The sequence below is a fragment of the Tinamus guttatus genome, unplaced genomic scaffold, assembly GCF_059628265.1.
Source record: "Tinamus guttatus ecotype Peru unplaced genomic scaffold, ASM5962826v1 Tinamus_guttatus_pri_ptg000188l, whole genome shotgun sequence".
Taxonomy (NCBI): Eukaryota; Metazoa; Chordata; class Aves; order Tinamiformes; family Tinamidae; genus Tinamus; species Tinamus guttatus.
Window position 1 is genome coordinate 425,475 of NW_028288722.1, and position 17,203 is coordinate 442,677.

Here is a 17,203-nt window from a genome sequence, read left to right on the forward strand (position 1 = left end):
CAGTAGGAGGCAGAGCTGGACATGCACTGGTTAACTTTAGAGAGAATTACAACTGAGTTATCAACACAGCATTTTTATAGGGCTAAATCCTGCTCATACGAGTCGAGAGGAGTTGTGCCACTTTATTGCATGCCCTGGGGAATCGGAGACAGCCTTCACAAAAACACTGGAGCGGGATTAAAACAAGTATATAAACACAGAGCCATCGCTTTAGCAGCCTGGTTACGCGCAGGAGTGTTCGAAGGCAGAAGAGGCAGTTCATTCCTATCAGAAATCAATGGGAACTGAGGAAACGCTTCCCTCCTGCATCCGTGGAAAACTGTCCTTTCAGTATGGATGGCCCCAATCTCTTCGTCCTTTAAAGCAAGCCCGAGAGGTGAGGTGCTCATTGATTTTGCAACTGTCCCCAGCCTTCTTGGAAAAGTTGTCTCTGCAAACCTCATTCGTCACATTCTGTTCCGCAAACTATTCACATGAATCAGCTGCCACTAACGCTCAAATTAAAATCCCACTGTAACATTGCCATGCTACCCGAGGGAGAACCAAAAATGCGTATAAAATAGGAGCGATTTCAAAGAGGAAAAAAAAAAATAATAGAGAGAGAGACTGCTTCTCCCGTGATTTTGCATCCGGCTCCGTGCGCCCGAGCGCCGCCGAAGCGCCCCTACCTGCGGAAGGGCAGCGGGATCCCCGCCTGCTCCGGGCGCATTCCCCGCCAGCCGCGCGGAGGGGCGCGGGGCGCGGAGCTCCCACCTGCGCGGGCGGGCGGGACGCGGCGGCTCCGCCGCTGCCCTCGGCGCGCGGCTCCGCGCAGTCCCCGGGGCTCCGCGGCCGGGGGGTCCCACGGGAGGGCCGGGGCGGCCCCGGCGCGGGCGGCGCCTCCCGGCCTCCCGCAGGGGCGGAGCGGCCGCCGGGCCCGGGCGCTGCGGGGCCGCCGCCGCCCGAGCCGCCCATGGAGCCCAACGGGACGGCGGCCCCGGGCAACGGCTCGGGCGGCGGCGCGGCCGGGGGCGGCGGCGGCGGCTTCCTGCTCTTCCCCTCCGCCTTCGGCACGGTGCTCTCGGTGATGTACGTGGCCGGCGTGGCGGGCAACGTCTACACGCTGGTGGTGATGTGCCACTCGGTGCGCTGCGCCGCCCCCATGTACAGCTCCATCGTCAGCCTGGCCCTGGCCGACCTGCTGTACCTCTCCACCATCCCCTTCATCGTCTGCACCTACCTGGCGCAGGACTGGTACTTCGGGGACCTGGGGTGCCGCATCCTGCTCAGCCTGGACCTGCTCACCATGCATGCCAGCATCTTCACCCTCACGCTCATGTGCACCGAGCGCTACCTGGCTGTCACGCGGCCCCTGGACACCCTGAAGCGGTCGCGTGGCTACCGGAAGGTCACGGCAGGGGCCGTGTGGTCCGTCTCCCTGCTTCTAACTTTGCCCATGATGCTCATGGTCACACTGACCGAGGGGGGCAAAGCGGAGGGCAAGGTGAAGAGGATGTGCGCGCCCACCTGGAGCGTGGACGCCTACCGGACCTACCTGACGGTGCTCTTCAGCACCAGCATCATGGCCCCGGGGATCATCATTGGCTTCCTGTACACGCGCCTGGCCAGGACCTACCTGGAGTCCCAGAGGAACCCGCCCCACAAGGAGAAGAGCAAGAGGTCGCCCAGGCAGAAGGTACTGATCATGATTTTCAGCATTGTGCTGGTTTTCTGGGCCTGCTTCCTGCCTTTCTGGATCTGGCAGCTGGTGCAGCTCTACAGCAGCTCCCTGCAGCTCACCACCCAAACCCAAAAGTGCATTAACTATCTGGTGACCTGCCTGACCTACAGCAACAGCTGCATCAACCCCTTCCTTTACACCCTCCTCACCAAAAACTATCGTGAATACTTGCGCAACAGGCATCGCAACTTCTACCGCTTCACATCCTCCTTTCGCAAGAGGGGCTCCAACCTGCAGTGCTCCTGGGGACGGTCCATGTCCTCCAGCAACCAGTATGACTACAGCTCCGAGGCTCTGGGCATGGCCACGCTGAAGGACAAGTGAGGAAAAGGAGGCACTTTGGAGACATCAGGAACAGAAGAGCATCTGTCCAAGGTAGGACTTTGAGACCCTCTAGCCCAGTAGAGTCCTAAAAACTTATTTCTAGTGGCCACTGGATTTACTGAGCAATAAGTTGTGTGAACCCAAGTACTGCAAAACACATTTGAATTTCTGCTTGGCCGAGAGCTCTGCTCCTAGGTGCTGAGGATAAATCCTTATGTCACTTTGGGTGCAGAAAATGATATGGATGCTTTATTCTGTTCTCTGACAAACTCTTTTCATGCTCTGCTGGGTCTGGCCAAGCTCCAGCGTGGCTCTGGCTTCCCCATGCAATTTCTCCCTGCTGCCCTCAGGCCGTGGGATCAGATCTGCAAAGACCTTGCTTAGTGTAGCTGCAGGCCTCGGTTTTGCCCAGGGTATTCCTGTTATCTTTTCATAGGGTGTGTGAAGAGAATTTGAAGCCCTTTTCCTATTTCCTGTTACATTCCAGTGTGCTACAGGTGGATCGAGGTTAAAGTCTCTATTTTAAAATTCACTGTAGCAGCTCTGCAAACTCCAGGCATGGCAAAAGTGCAAGGTAAGCTGTCAGGACCCACGGTGGTATCGAAAAGGGCTGCTACATTCTCAAGTTTTCTGTTTGAGGTGATTTTAATTTGCCACTGATTTATTTTTTAGCCCCTTTCTCCACCATCATCAGGGCTTCAAAAATCTAAAATTTACTTCGGAAAGGAAGTTTTCATGTAATCCCGTAAGGGGATGAGGCTTTAAGAAAAATGACTGAACACTGTTTTGTGAATCTCATAAAAGGGATAATTGGATTAATTTTGTTTCAGCGCACTCTGTGTGCTTGCAAGCACCTAAACCCTTGCAAAATAAATCCTCATAAAATAAATCCTCATTAAAAAGTGGACCGTCCCCAGGTTCCTCCTTGCAGGGTCTCCTCACGCTGCAGCGCGGGATGCGGGCGCAAGAGGAAACGCTGCCCTGCTCAGCAGTCCTCCAAGGAGCTCCTGAAAATAGGGTTGAAGTTGGTTTGCAGCCAAAATTTCCTCCTTTTTCGGACAGAATGTGCAGATAAGGAATGCATGAAAAGAGTTGCCTAAACTATTATCAACCAACAGGGAGCTAAAGCGACTTTTGAAACAATAGTGGCTTAAGGTACAGTCATTTCCCCTCGCATTGTGATGAGAAGGACGAACAGGGTCCAATGAGGAGGACTAACAGCGCCCCTCTCAGCGGTGTTACGGGGTGTCTGAGCCTTGGGTGATGCTCTCAGAACCAGCCAAACGTTAGTGTAGATCTGGGCTATATCAGAGGCACAAGCTGCCTGTACCACAGCAGGGGGTCGAATGGCAGAGAATACAGCACCAAAATACTCTGGGTTTCATGCACTCAGCATGGGAAAAAAAAAAAAAAAGAAACAAGGCGACTGTTGGGTGATGATGAGGGATGATGATGAGGGAGTCAGAGATAGTGGCTGGGGTATTTTTCTGGGGGGAAAAGAAGTAACACACCTTCATATTAGCCATGTGACATTTAAACACACGGCAAGACACCGACCACCCTCTTTGTCCTGTTCTGCACAGATTGCACAGCCACCAAGCTGGCTGGTATCAGCAGACCTCATGGTCTCAATTTCCTCCTGAGCTAGGCGGACACTAAAACATTGCCTGCTCATGTGGGAAATGGGCAGAGTATAGTGTGCTTCAGGAGCTTACAAGACCTTTTTAGGAACTAATTGACTGTTCATAATTAATTTTGAAGTCATTGTTACTCTTAGGCCACCTCCCATTTCCAAGCCTGGAAGTCTCACCCATTTAAGAATAACAAAGATAAGGCTCGACTCAAAAAGCTCCATGGGAAAGCTGGAGGCTGTGCGTCATCGGTGGGGTGCGCTGTGCGCTGCTGTGGCCAGGCCAGTGCCTTGCGGAGCCGAGCAGGGTGGCATCCCTCCCCAGGGGTGCCCATGCAGTCTGCTCACTTCTGAGCATAAATACATATATGCTATGAATACATTTATTTATGGCCATGCAAAGAAAACCCACCCTGAGATGGAGATATCATCCCAAATGGTCTTGATTTCCATTGCTTGGCCTGAGGATAAGGGTCCTGAAAGGCTACTTACCCATCATGGTGTTACAGGACTGATGAAGGATGGATGGTGGCATTACGGGAGATCATCAGTTGGGAGATGCAGTCCATCTTGTGTGTTTGTCCTGTGACAAACACTCTGAAGACATAGTTATTAGCATGAAGGAGAAGCTGGAAAGGACTTACGCTCAAAAAAAAGAAAGGAAAAATAAATGAGCACAGAGAGCAGGTTACACATGTACAACACAACGTGGGGGTGGAAGGGAGATGGGTTGGGGTTCTGAGCCACCATGTCATGGGTACCCAAGGAGATCCTGCACCTGTGCCCGGAGGCCGGGGGGGAACGTTCTCCATGCCCATGGTCCGAGCACCCAGCAGCCAAAGCTGCGGAAGTAGCAGCCAGCTGAGCGTTGAGGTACTGCACGTGGGTGGAAACCTCCACCAGGACGTGCTTTAACCAGGTCCCGTCCAGCCCTGCTCTCCCACGGGGCTCCAGGGCACCCTTCTCTACCAGGACAACTGGTCCGTTTGGGGACAACCACCGCACATGTCTGCTGGTCAAGAAGGAGCCAGCCAAGCAAGGAGACACGGCCGGCATCAGCAAGCCCCCTGGATCCGGTGGAGCCTCCTCAGCAGCGCCGGGGACCCGCGCTCAGCGTGCGAGAGGAGCCGTGTAAACACCATGGCTCTCACTGCCTCGCCGGGACAGTGGAACTGCCCAAAACTCTAACCTGGGAGTTTGCAGAGCTTCGGAGCGGGGCAGCACAGAGCTGCGTCCAGGGCTGGCCCCGCTTTGGGTTACCTGGATCAGCTAAGGATAGGGATAGTTGGCCAAAAAGAAAGAAACAGAGGAAATTTTCAGCCAGACAACACTGGTTGTTTTTAGTTTTGGTTTTTGGTGTTTTTGGTTTTTTTTTTTTTTTTTTTTTTGGTTGGAGCTTGTCACTGAAAAAAACTCTCTGCCTCGCAAAGAAGAAAACAGTCTGATCGCCGGAAAAGCTTTTCCAAAGCTTGTGGGACCTTACGACAAAAAGTAAAAATCAAAATAAATAAACTAAAAATAAAAAGGTAGGGGAGAGCAAGCAAAGCAGTGTCATCCTGCAGGCTCTGGGAGTCCTCTGATGTGAGGGGCCAGCCCCACTGCAGCCGCTGCGACTTCCCTCATTGCAGGCGAGGAGAACTCCGCTCCGTGGTGGGACACGGCAGCTCTTGGTCCTCCCCAGATGTGGGAGAAGACATTTGAGCCTTGCTGAATTTTGGCTGGGCTTTTTGACCTGTGCTCTCTCTGCTTTTTCAAAATAAATTTGCAGTAAGTGCTTAAAAGCCCCATAGTACATTTTAAAGCACGCGAGTGTATTGGGTAATATTTGGGGTAAATCGTTAGCATTTCTCCCCTTCCTACACCTCTGTCATTAAAAGCCATTTTTTAGTGCTTAATGTGTGACAGTCAGCGGGCACGGTGTTGGAAGAGAGGATTTTTAGCAGTGCTCTATATCTTGCATGGCCCTCGCGGCAGCTCGGAGCCAGCCAGCACGGCGGCACTCGCCTCTCCCGGCTGCATTTCTGAGTCCCTCTGGTGGCAGCAGCACCTGCCCAGGCGCCCGTCCCGAGGGGGAGACCTGCCTGCTGTGTATGAGGGCGCATGCTCTCTGTGTGCAATAGCTTTTAATTTTAATATCATTTTACTACGTCTCACAGATTCAACGAAAAGTGTCCTGAAGCAGAAGCTTTCAGGTGCTGACATTCCTCACCCCGTTTCCATCCACGCAGAGCCCAAAGCGAGCTCTGGCCCAGCCACTTTGCACAGAGCCCTCCCTGGGCCTGTGCTTGGCCCGGCCGTTTCCTTGCCCTGACACCTCGGCTGCTCCTTGTCATTTGCAGCTTTTGTGGAGAACTGGAGTGAGGGGATGAGGTGTGGGGGCACTTGGAGTTAACTCCTTTGGCCCACAGTATTTTGGTTTGCCTTTAATTGCAGCAGCAGCCTCATAAGAAACAAGTAGTTTTGCAAATCACTCTTTTGAAAGCTTTCTTCTCCTTGCTGGAGGATGCATTGCAATGGGACAGAAAAGAAGGTCTCAGAGATTAGGAGGGGGCCTGGACAGCCCCAGTAGATCTCCTGGCTCCACCACAGCTCTGTCTGTGACTCTGGGCAGGTCACTTCCAGGGAGATTTGTCACTCTGCAATTTCCTAGCTGAGCACGAGGAGTCCAAGTAAAGCACCTGCCTAAGCTAGAGCCAAGGGCCAAGGGCCTGCCTTTGGGAAAGCAGAAGTTAAAGCAGTGCAACCTCAAGGCTCCTGGGCCTTCTAGGTTTAAATGCATCACTCAACACCCCCATCTGCAAAGCACAGAACGAGGTTATTAAAAACTCCATTAAGATACCCAGCTGCATGGATTTATGGTGCTATGGACCCTACCAGGGCCTTCAGGGCTCCCCAGAAAAGGTGGGCAGTGGGATGTAGCAAAGCCAAACTGCTGCACCATTTCCTTTTACCCCAAGAAAAGAAAAGAGTGGGGGAAAAAGGGGAAAATGAATCCTGAAAAAGACTTCTGGCATTCAGGCTCCATTCTTTTGGGGTCTCCCTGGACCTCATTTCTTATTTAATTTTTAATTTAAGTAAAACATTCTTGTGGACATGAACAGCACTTCTTCAGTAAAAAACAAGGCAAATTGTTTAAATGCCCTTGCTGAATCTAGGTTGTGGAAGATCCTCTTTGGAACCCTCCAGGACGAAGTCTGGTGGGAAAGTAGCAGATAAATCTGTGCAAAATAAAACCATCCATCAACATCATCAGCTCCGCTGGTGTTACACTGCAGCAGCCACCAGCTGGCAGGTGATACGATGCTAAATGCAGAACAGTGCTAATGGCATTGCCTCTCAGTAACATGAAAAAATCTGCTAGGTTTGTTTGACTCAGGCCAGGGTCTGTCTACAACATTTTTAGTCTTTCCTTGCTAAGGAAGCAATGATCCTGCTGGGATCTCAGATTCACCACCTGACCTCTCAACAAATACCAAAGATGATTCCCCATACCAAGCAAGAGAGATTCCTGGCACGGGGGGTGTCCACAGACCCGGTGTTTCAGGGCAGCTGTGACTTCATAGACGTGCTCCTACAACCCCATCCAGTTCATTTAATTTTACTGCCCTGCAGGTTTCAGAAACACCTGCAGAATAGTTCAGAGTATTTGCATATGAGACGCGGACGAGCTCGCACGAGATGCATCCCACGGTGCCTTCCCAACACCTGGATGGCCGAAAGGGGTAACACTGACTTGAAACAGAGCAGTGCAAATCCTCGAAGGGCCCATGCCGTTATTGCTGCAGCCCACTGCAAAACACAGTGGTGAAATGGTGGATACTGAGTGCAGAGCAGTGGCCCAAGGCTCCGTGGGCTGTTAGGAAGGTGAAGCCACGTCAGCTGCTGCAGTGAAGCAGTTTTACCCCCGTAGCCACAAGCAGGGACGAGGCCCTGCACAGGGGCAGAGGCGCGCGAGCACAACGCAGCGCTCAGCCCTACGGGGAAGGTGTGGAGGGTGCAAACACGGCGGGAAGGGGAGAGCAACGTCTCCGTCCCACTCCCAGCGCCAGGGCGCAGAGGCGTGGGAAGCAGGAGGGCACGTGCTTGGGTCCAAGGGCAGCTTCAAAGCAGCAGCTTAATGGACTTTTTTTTGTCCCCCTCTTTCAACACATCCTTCAGGAAATGCTTATGCCAGAGCGCGCCAAGGCAAGCAGGTCCAGCACAGGCTGCAAAGGGACCATCTGTGATCCCAGGCTTCATCCAGGACCTGCATTTAGGACCACATTGTCCTGCCGTTCCCTGTGAGTCTCCTTCCTCCACTGAAGAGGACTTTCACAGAAACATTGCGGCCCAAATGTGACTATTTAGTTTCTGTGCTTGGGAAAAATATGTTTGTCTTCAGTAAACTGCTATCTCTGGTGTGGATTTATGTTTTCCAAACTTACGTTCCTCTTTTCCTCCCCTGTCTGCCCTCTGCTTTCTCTGTGCGACGTTTCCATCTCAGTGGTGAGTTACGGTCTCTCCTAGGGACTATGTGTGTCCTCTCCTAGGGACTATGGTGCTCTGTGCCACAGCTAAAAGGACACCCGTTGGACTTCACAGCGCCCAGGGAGAGGTTCAAGACCTTTGGCATATTTCATTCTTCACTCCTCTTCTTGTATTTCCAGCCTGCAGTTTCGGGCTGCTCAATGAGAAGATCCAACCCCGCTCAGCCCATGACCTCGGTAGAGTCGGTGCGCTCCTGCTTTCATCTGGAGCTTGCGGTGAATATTTCACCAACATGAACGAAGGGCTACGAAAATATGTGCTTGTGGAATTGCATCCCAAAAATCTGCTTTTTTTTTTCTGAACAGTCCATTTATATGAGTGAAAAGATACAATAAACTGAGTGCATTTAAGTATCACTCAGACCGGTGAAGGGTGGAAATCCCGATCCAGCTGCTTTTATCCTGCTGCAACTTGAAGTTTCATTAATCCTTGCATTGATTTGGGCTTCACCTCCCGCTCCCTCCTCTCTGCTCTGAGGATGAGGCTGTGGCTGCTTTCCAGGAGACCTGTGTTGGCCCCAGGGAGGCTGCATGGAGCAGAATAAGGACGAGGGCCCTTTCTGGGGATGTCAAAACTTCTATGTCTGCATCCTTGACAACGTCGCATTGCAGCCATGACCTGTGGTGATGATTTTTATGCCAGGTCCAAGTTTTGGAGGTAAAGTTTAAGCACTTGGGGGAATCAGGAGGGGAGCAGCGTTCCTTTCATTCCCACTGCAAACAGAGGGCCTTTTCCCATGTCAGCTCTCCGGCCCCTCGCAGGATTCACTTTCAGCACATGAATGGTGGCAGCGCTGAAAGCTGTGTTGGTGAGGGAGAGATCGTCACAGCATGAGCGCCTTATAAATGTTCAGTTATAGATCAATTCACAAAGACAAGGGGGGATATTTGGTTAAGTGGTTGTTTAATCACTGCAAAGTTTCTCCTTCCAAATGAAGCTCACCCTAAGGAGCTTAGAAAACACTGACATTCTGGCACTGCACTTTGCATCTGTTCTTCATAAATTAACAGAACGGCACTTACAGTGCCTTGCACTGTAATATTTGGGGTCTTTATCTCCCCAGTAGCTCTGACCTTTCAGCATTTTCTTATTCCTGGGCAATAGGAAGGAGCAGCTCTTTGACAAGAGACTATTTGCCTTTACGCACCTGGGCCATTTTTGAATCAAATTGCCCTCTGATGGAAAAAGTCCTGTTCTAGGCAGAACGGCCCAGCAGGAGACCTTAGCAGAATCAAGGAAGTGGGAGCCTGGAAAAGCTTTTATGACCTCGTCTTTCCTTCAGTCCCGCTCATCCAGGCCAGGGGCTGGGCACACAGTTCATTGCTTGGACATCTCTGTTAATTTAGGGCTTAGGAAGGGAGTTCATCACCCAGAGGAGGCTTTCTGGAGCCCTGGGGAGGCTGCAGGGCACGAAGGGAAAAGCATTTACAACTTATAGTCTTTTTTTTCCTTTTTCTTTTCTTTTTTTTGGGGGGGTAGCATCAAAAAGGGCAAATAACTGTACAACCATTCAGTGGGGCTGGTAACCAGGAGGGTTTTATCTGAGGTCTTTTGCGGAGAATACTTTAGAAAAAAACTAGTGTGGGAGAGAGATTTGAATCATAATGTGTGCAACTTAACCTAAATAATTAATAGTTTAAAACAATTATTTTGCTGTGAGCTTCTTCTTAAATGTTTTTATCCTGCCTTCTTGATTAATGTAGCATACAACATGTTCTGCGCACAGCATCCATCGGCTGTAACAACCACTGCAGATGAGCCTGGGGGTTTGTAATATGCTTCAGGAGAGAGCAAACATAGTCAAATGTCTTTTCCATTAAAGAAAAAATAAGCCAACTCTTGTATCTCTTGAGACACGCAAGTTGGGCACACAAAGCTGGTCACAAGCTGCTCATTGCATTTGGGTCTTGGTTTAAGCACTGCCAAAAAAAAAGACATTCCCATTTTAAACAGGTTTTCTAAACACAGTAATTTCTGGAAAGCGCAAGAGCAGCTGCAGCGCGTTGCTTTGGAAAACCGGCGACCTTGGCGGTCGCCCACGCAGTTACCCCGGTTACAAAACCAGAGAGGGACGGGCCGGGGGTTGCAGCCGAGCAGGCAGGAGCAGCACGTCCCAGGCCCAGCCTCGAGGATCTTGCTGGGCCGCTCCACGTTGGGCTGCTGAGGGCTCCAAGAAGCTCCTGGTGGGGCCTGCTTGACTATAAATGTGCCTAATTTCCAAGGAGGATCATGTATAGAGCAGGGCTTGATGGCCACGTGATGTCCTGTCCCCTTGGGCCTTCTGCTGGGTGTTGGAGCTACCGTGATGGCAATGCCGTCAGCGGCTCTTCTGCCCACAGAGGGTCCAACCCAACAAGGGCAGCAGGACCTCCCATGCTTTAGCTATGAAAAATAGCTAAATACTTTAGCTATTTTTCAACTGAGAAATCTTAACACCAGCTAGAAAGCATCCCTGGCTGTTATCTTTCAAAGGAATGTGCTTGAAGTCATTGCTTAAACAATTGAAGCGTCTCAGATGCATCCTCCCATAGGACCTAGCTATGGAAAGGCTTTGGATTACTGTCCTTCCATGCATGCATAATGGAAAGTATTTAATCTAGGGAGAACAATTAGGAAGAGGGCAAGTTTTAATTGACTGCTCCAAAGCCAAGATAAAGATCTCAGCTTGGGAGCTGAAACGTGTTTAGCTTCTCCAGAGAGTGATAATTTTTGCTGCCTGCTGGTGTTCACAGACTTGCATGCCCTGCGGAGGTGCTAAAAGCATTCAGAAATCAAAATCTAGAGGTCCCAAGTGTCAGGACTCGACATGACCGAGGTCAGGGTGACTGAGCACTGGAGCAGGTTGCCCAGAGAGGACATTGAGTCTCCTTCTCTGGAGAAACTCAAAGCCTGCGGGGCCACAATCCTGTGCAATGTGCTCCAGGTGACCCTGTTTGTGCAGGGGCCTTGGGCTAGATGATTTCCCAAGGCCCCTGCCAACCCTTCTGTGATTCTGTGAAGGTTTAAAGGTAGCCAGAGGCAGCTGTGAAGACAGAGGACTTGATGCTTATGAGCAGTAAACGTGACATGTCTGGGTGCCTTCATCATCTGTGGAGCTCCTCAGCATGAGCCCAGCATTGCTGAGAAGTCCCAGGCATGGTTGTTCTGAGATTTTGCCTGCCTTGGTGTGATCTGAATGGCAGAAGAGCTCCAAAAAAACAGCGTGCAGTTAGGAAGGGAGAAGAGCAGGGAGAGGCCTAGAGTTGAAGTTAACGGGAAGCACAAAAAAGCAACGCAGGATGTCCTCAGGGAAGCGGGATGTCCATGGGGAGCCTGTAGGAGTAGGTGCCAGTCCCATATGGCTCTGGCAAAGGATTACAAAACGAGTAAGACTTTTTCCTTCCCTATGGCTCCAAGAATACCTATTCATACCTCAGGGAATGCACTTCACTGAAATACAAGTTCCTGATTCTCCAATGCTCATATGGAAGTAGTACCACTTACTCAGTTGCTTGCAGAGCATCTTGCATATGTCCCAAACAGTGAGCCAGTTTATCAGTAAATAAGCTTATGAGTAAATATTCAATATACACTGTATGCAGAAGCACTGAAAATGCTGGGGCAGAAGTGAGAGACGAAATAAGTTACTTAGGGGAGATGATGAACAGGCACAAAGATTTGCATTTATGGAATAGGTCAGATTTTCTTCCGTGGATGGTCGAAATCACCAAGATTCACGCAGAAGATTGGAGAACAGGTGGTAACGGAACAGGTCCTTTAGGAATAAGGGGATTGTCATTAGAAGAGAGCTGAGTGGCAGGTTCCAGCAAACACCATGTAAAGATAGTCTTGGGCTTCCTAAGGCGGTCTCCAAAAACAACAAGAAAGCAGAGAACCCTCTTGTCCTTCAGTGTTTTACAGGGAGCAGTAGGCCTTTGCCAGGAAGCTTTCTGATCACTCTCCTGCTGGATTTCCTTTTTATTTGCAAGTTTAGGTTAAACAGATGCAGGAGGAACAGAGACGACTGCCTTTTTGAATGACGGGAGGATGGTCAACGTGTGCCAGAGGCATCTGCAGTTCATAAAGCAAGAGCTGTTCTGCTATTCTTGGAATCTCTTGGTTGAATTTCCACACCAGAGACCTAAAAGGGACAGACAGGCGCTGGGATTTTCTGTGTTTGTTTGGAGTGGCAACAGGGGGCTGTTTTTTTTCCCCCTCGGCACTTTGCATAGAAAATGGGACCTCCAGCAACCTTTCCTGGTTACTGTTCCTAGAATTGGGACAAGACAGAAATATTGCACAAAGCCGTACACGAGCACTTCCGAGCACTCAAATCCACATGCAAACCCCGCGCAAGGAGAGCTGAACCCTTCGGGATGGAACGTGCGGAATTCGGTATTGCAAACAAAGCCGTCATTATTTACAGGGAGAGGCGAGCTACTGAGGGGAAAGTCAAAGGTCTTTTGAATGATGATCAGAGAAGAACCAAACCCAGGTTTTCTGGGTTAGCCATTACCATGTAGTCTGATGCTACAATCTCAGAAATTGCCCTGTTGAGATGTGGACCTCATGGATAAAAACAAATACCTAAGAAATTAAGCTAAATGGCTGGTATGAAGCTAAAGCTAATATCTTGTGCATGGAGCATCCTGGTAACTATGTCCAGGCTGAAACTCCATTAAGGTAGAGCTTATTATACTTCAGGCCGTCACTTGGTTCTTGGAGCATTAGAAACAAAACACTGATTCTACAACTGCTTTCACAATTGGAAAATGTCTATATGGGAAATGCCAAGTCCACTGAAAGTTTCTAGGATGAGACTGAATGGAATTTAGAAAAATAAATGCATGCTAGAGGATGGAAAGTCAGGTTTATCTGAACACTAATCAGCTTATATATCTGTTATGTTTACAAAGTTTACAAAGTGCTAAGTTTACAGAAAATCCAGATGTGTTCCAAAACCTTTAGAAACAAGTTTCCCTAAGCTCAGAAAGGCTTGCGTAAGCTCTTACAAGATCCACGATTGGCTTGGTGTCGTGCTATTTTTTCTGTTTTACCTTGGATGTTTCACACAAACAGGTTCTCTCTTTCTTTACAAAATACTTTTATTTAGCAGCACAAATGAACATCCCCAAAGCTTTCATACACTTTAAGGAATGAGGCTGTAAATTCACACCAGAACTTGGTCCCGTTTCATCCTGAACATGCACTGGTCTTACTCCACCGGGTTTGAACCGCAAGGGCTCTCAGAAAGGTTCTCATGCAACTGGGAAGCATCAAGGCAAATGCTGCTGCTACCTTCCACTCAGGTCAAAGTGCTCATATTCAGTGGCTCGCTATGGAATTTGTACTGGTTTAACCAAACAGACTGTCCTTAATGTGAGTGGAGGTGTAAGAACCAGCACTGCAACGGGAGGCTGAACCTGCCAGGGAACAGAGATATCAGAAGAAATTAGAAAGTGTTTCAAAATCAGAATTAGAATCAAGCATTTGCAGAGGGATACCTTTAAATATATATATTTATATAGAAAGTTTATTTACACTCCAGGCATTCTGTGTATTTAAGTAGAGTAAATTAAAGGTAGTCGAGATAATTTCTAATGGTCTTTGAATTCTACAATTCCAATCTGCCCTGGGAGCATTGGCCTTTCCAGGATGAGTATTCTCTCACCGGAGGCTATGACCAGAATCTTTTAGATGGTCCTGTATTTCCTCATTTGCTGTTTAATTTCTCCATAGTTTTAGGTATTGCTTCTTGAAATTGGATATTGAAGCATCAAATATAAAATCTCAGTATTAAAACACAAAATGTAATGAACTACTACTTTTTGGTTTTCCTCCCCCCCAGCACCTTTTACAAGGTGCAGCACACACAAGATTTTCACAAATTGCACTTGACAGCTTTGGTCATCGTATTGAATGCATTACTGAAGCTAAAAAATCCAGCCAACACTCGTCCCACGTTGACTTTATTTCTGAATGTCAGTCAATTCACAGTGTGGAAGGAACGCACCGTGATCTGAAGACATTACAATGCACAGGGTCTCCAAAAGATTAAAACCTGAGAGGAGGTTAGCTGAGATTTCCCCCAAGACGTAACGTGTTGAGCAGTATTTTACAGAGGGCAGCTCTGAAAGTGTCATTTTGATTTAGTGCAACTCCAAACCTGCCTGGCAGACAGAAGGGACTACCAAACACTTCCAGCGTGCCAAAGCTCTATTAATTCATGTGTCAGTGTTATTACACAGCAGTGATAGGACATACAGGGAAGTGAGAATTTTTAGATCAAAGGACCTCAACCTGGAGAATCACAACCCAGATCCACAGGTCCCCAGGTATTTAGCTCCAACACTATCAAGTATTTGTGTTGAAAAGGCCAGATATATTTAAATTACAAGATAATGGCAGGAACTGAGTTTGAACCCACCAATAAGTCTGTTGCTGGTGATGTTGACCTATCTCCATACAGTAAACTACTGCAGTATAATGCAAACTTTGAATTAACAGCATATGAAACAAGTGTCTAGATAGAGCCCAACTAACTTCACTATTTCCCAGCAACGATTCTTGTAACACTTGTTCCTTGCTAGCAAGTTTTCATGTTTCAAAGCAAAGAAAATGAAGTGACAGAAAACTCAGCTTGCTTGTGTGCCTTGTGGGAATACCACCCATAGAAGAGATGCATGTGTTCAATCACTGTGCCTCTTTATCCTGATCTTCAGTGTAATGCCCCGGTATTTAGTATTTCCCACTCACTGAAAGGTAGATTAAAAGAAAGATGAAACTGAAACTTGGGTGAAAAAAAACACACCATATTCCCAGTTTTTCAAAGAATTTTGGAGAAATTTGGGGAGTATTACTAAACGATCAACATGTTTGCTTCAAAAATTGATTGAGAAAAAAGAGATCAGTAAATGGTAGGAAAAACTAATCTGCTAATTTGCAAACACCTTTGGTTATAATAACAAAAAAAGATGGTTCACAAGATTATACATTTGTTTTATTACTCCATCTGTATTACAGTGAATCCCTGAATCTCTTGGAATTTATTATGCAATTAACACCACAGACCAGTGATCACAGTTAATAGAAAAAGCCTTCATATTAAACAAAAATCCAAAAAGACTTACCGAGAAGCTTTCTGAAACAGAGAAAACATTGCTCTGGACAAGACAAATGCAGTATTTCATGCCACGAATTGGAACTGTGGGAACTATTAATAAAAAATAAAAGTTTCCTTTAATTTACTCTTAAGTTTAGGCCCATTAAAGAGATGTTTCCAAAGTATTTTATGATCTTCAAAATGAAAAGTCTCTGTTTCTGAGCCTGGCCTGGATGTACGACAGCTCCTACCCGTGACCATTTCAATTTAAGGTTGAGGACAGTTGCAGGACAGTTGACAGTCTCCTTCACTGGTGGTTTTTTCCCCAGCCTTCCACACAGCAAGACGGGATTTACTGGATTGAGTCTAAGGAGATCAGATCTGGCTCATGGAAAACCTGAAGGAATTAGCGCTCTCCTGAGCTCTGTCTTCTCCCAAGTCCTGCTGTCCTAGCTGGGACTTACTTGCTCAGATGAATTCAGAAGACTTCTCTGACTGCCTCTATCGATCTCCCTCTTTTATATTTGCACCAAGGACAGGCTTGCATGGTCAAGCCATTGCCATAAAGAGCTCCTAGCTGTTGTATGGGGGTGTCAACCTTATTACAATTCACTTAGAAAAACAGACAAACAAACAAAACCCACATTCAAGTAAGTTCCAGGAGAATACATTCCTCTATCAATAAAAGGTACGTTCAGCAAAATAACGCTTATTCTGCTGTATTAACTTTGGTGAAACCTTCTACAGCTCGTTAGTAATGGAAGAGACTAACAAGAGTTTAACAATATGGGGATTCATAGCAGGATGCAGTTCAAAAGGTGGCTTGCATCTTTTAAATGAAAGAATTAAAAGAATTGAAAGAGAGCAGCCCAGGACTCTTCTTGGCTTGCAACTATCCCCTTAGAGCATGAAGGCAAACCCTTTACAGAATACACCAAATTTAAGTTGGTCCTTAAGGCACTGTGTGCACCACTTGTGGAAACAACACGGTGAAAATGAGATGTATTACAAAATATTAATCAATTGGGAAATTTAAATTGAACATGAGTTTACACCAGATGTTATCTACATTTTTTCCTCATCCCTGCAGGGCTTCTCTCATTCCATTTGACCTCGTGGCTCCATCCCAGGAAGAATCACGTCAAGACTGGATCCCCAATGCTGTGGTCGGGGTTGCAAGTAAAGGAGATGGTGATGGCATAGCGAGTGCCCCAGCGAACCTTTTCCACCCGATGAAGATTCTCCGATCCAGAGGTGAAGAAGGAAACCCGGCCTGTAAAGACAAAACAGTGACATGGAGTTTGCCATTCTGCTGTCAGCTTTCTGCACAATTTTGCGATTGTTGTCTCGGTCCGACGGTTCCCTAGCTGCCTGAGGGCCCAGAGGTCACCACAAAGCCAAACTGTTACAAGCTTATCCTGCACTCTGACAGCTTTAGACTAAAACACACATTAATAGTTTGTGCTGCAAAGCTGGAGATGCAGTTTCACCGTATCTGTTTCTAAAAGGTGGGAGGAATCCCAGAACACTGAAATCATTGAAATCTAGCTGAGTTGCCTTGATTAAAAAAAAAAACCAACAACAACACTCTAGTGGCTGAACTGTCAGGAAAGTATTTTGGTTTCCTCCCTGCTCCCCTCCTAATCTAGGCTCTAATTTTAGACCAACGTAGGGAGTGCTACTCAGGTGACAAAAAAATCCCAAGTGGAAAAACAGCCAGCGGGTTTGGGAGCAGCTGCTCAGCTCTGTACAGCTTTGCACACCAAGCTGTGTTTGCTGCACCCCGTTGTGCACCGTCAGATCACTCACTGTTCAGCAGGGTTAAAAATGCAGCTCTCCCTCTTGCATATAAATTTAATTTTCCTTAGAAAGAGCAAAACTGTGTTACCAAAGGAAATCCTGTACTTCACTTTTCACCGCA

At 48.0% G+C, this 17,203-nt stretch overlaps 2 protein-coding genes across 2 annotated transcripts in view; one reads left to right on the top strand and one right to left on the bottom strand.

Annotated features, from left to right (window-relative positions):
* The first annotated feature begins 952 nt into the window (after nt 1-952).
* LOC104570980 (urotensin-2 receptor) lies at nt 953-2,068 on the top strand. Its single transcript, XM_010218040.2, has one exon. It carries the CDS (start codon nt 953-955, stop codon nt 2,042-2,044), a length of 1,092 nt encoding a protein of 363 aa, XP_010216342.2. The 3' UTR covers nt 2,045-2,068.
* Nucleotides 2,069-16,408: 14,340 nt separating this feature from the next.
* The window catches only part of OGFOD3 (2-oxoglutarate and iron dependent oxygenase domain containing 3), a 36,098-nt gene continuing 35,303 nt past the window's right edge, over nt 16,409-17,203 (bottom strand). Inside the window, exon 9 of the mRNA XM_088523456.1 lies at nt 16,409-16,555. Coding sequence (XP_088379582.1) covers nt 16,419-16,555 — 137 coding nt within the window. The 3' untranslated portion in view covers nt 16,409-16,418. The remainder of the gene's footprint in view (nt 16,556-17,203) is intronic.

What these genes read in the sequence shown, in the direction of transcription:
- LOC104570980 (XM_010218040.2), top strand. Translation starts at nt 953, where the DNA reads ATGGAGCCCAACGGGACGGCGGCCCCGGGCAACGGCTCGGGCGGCGGC.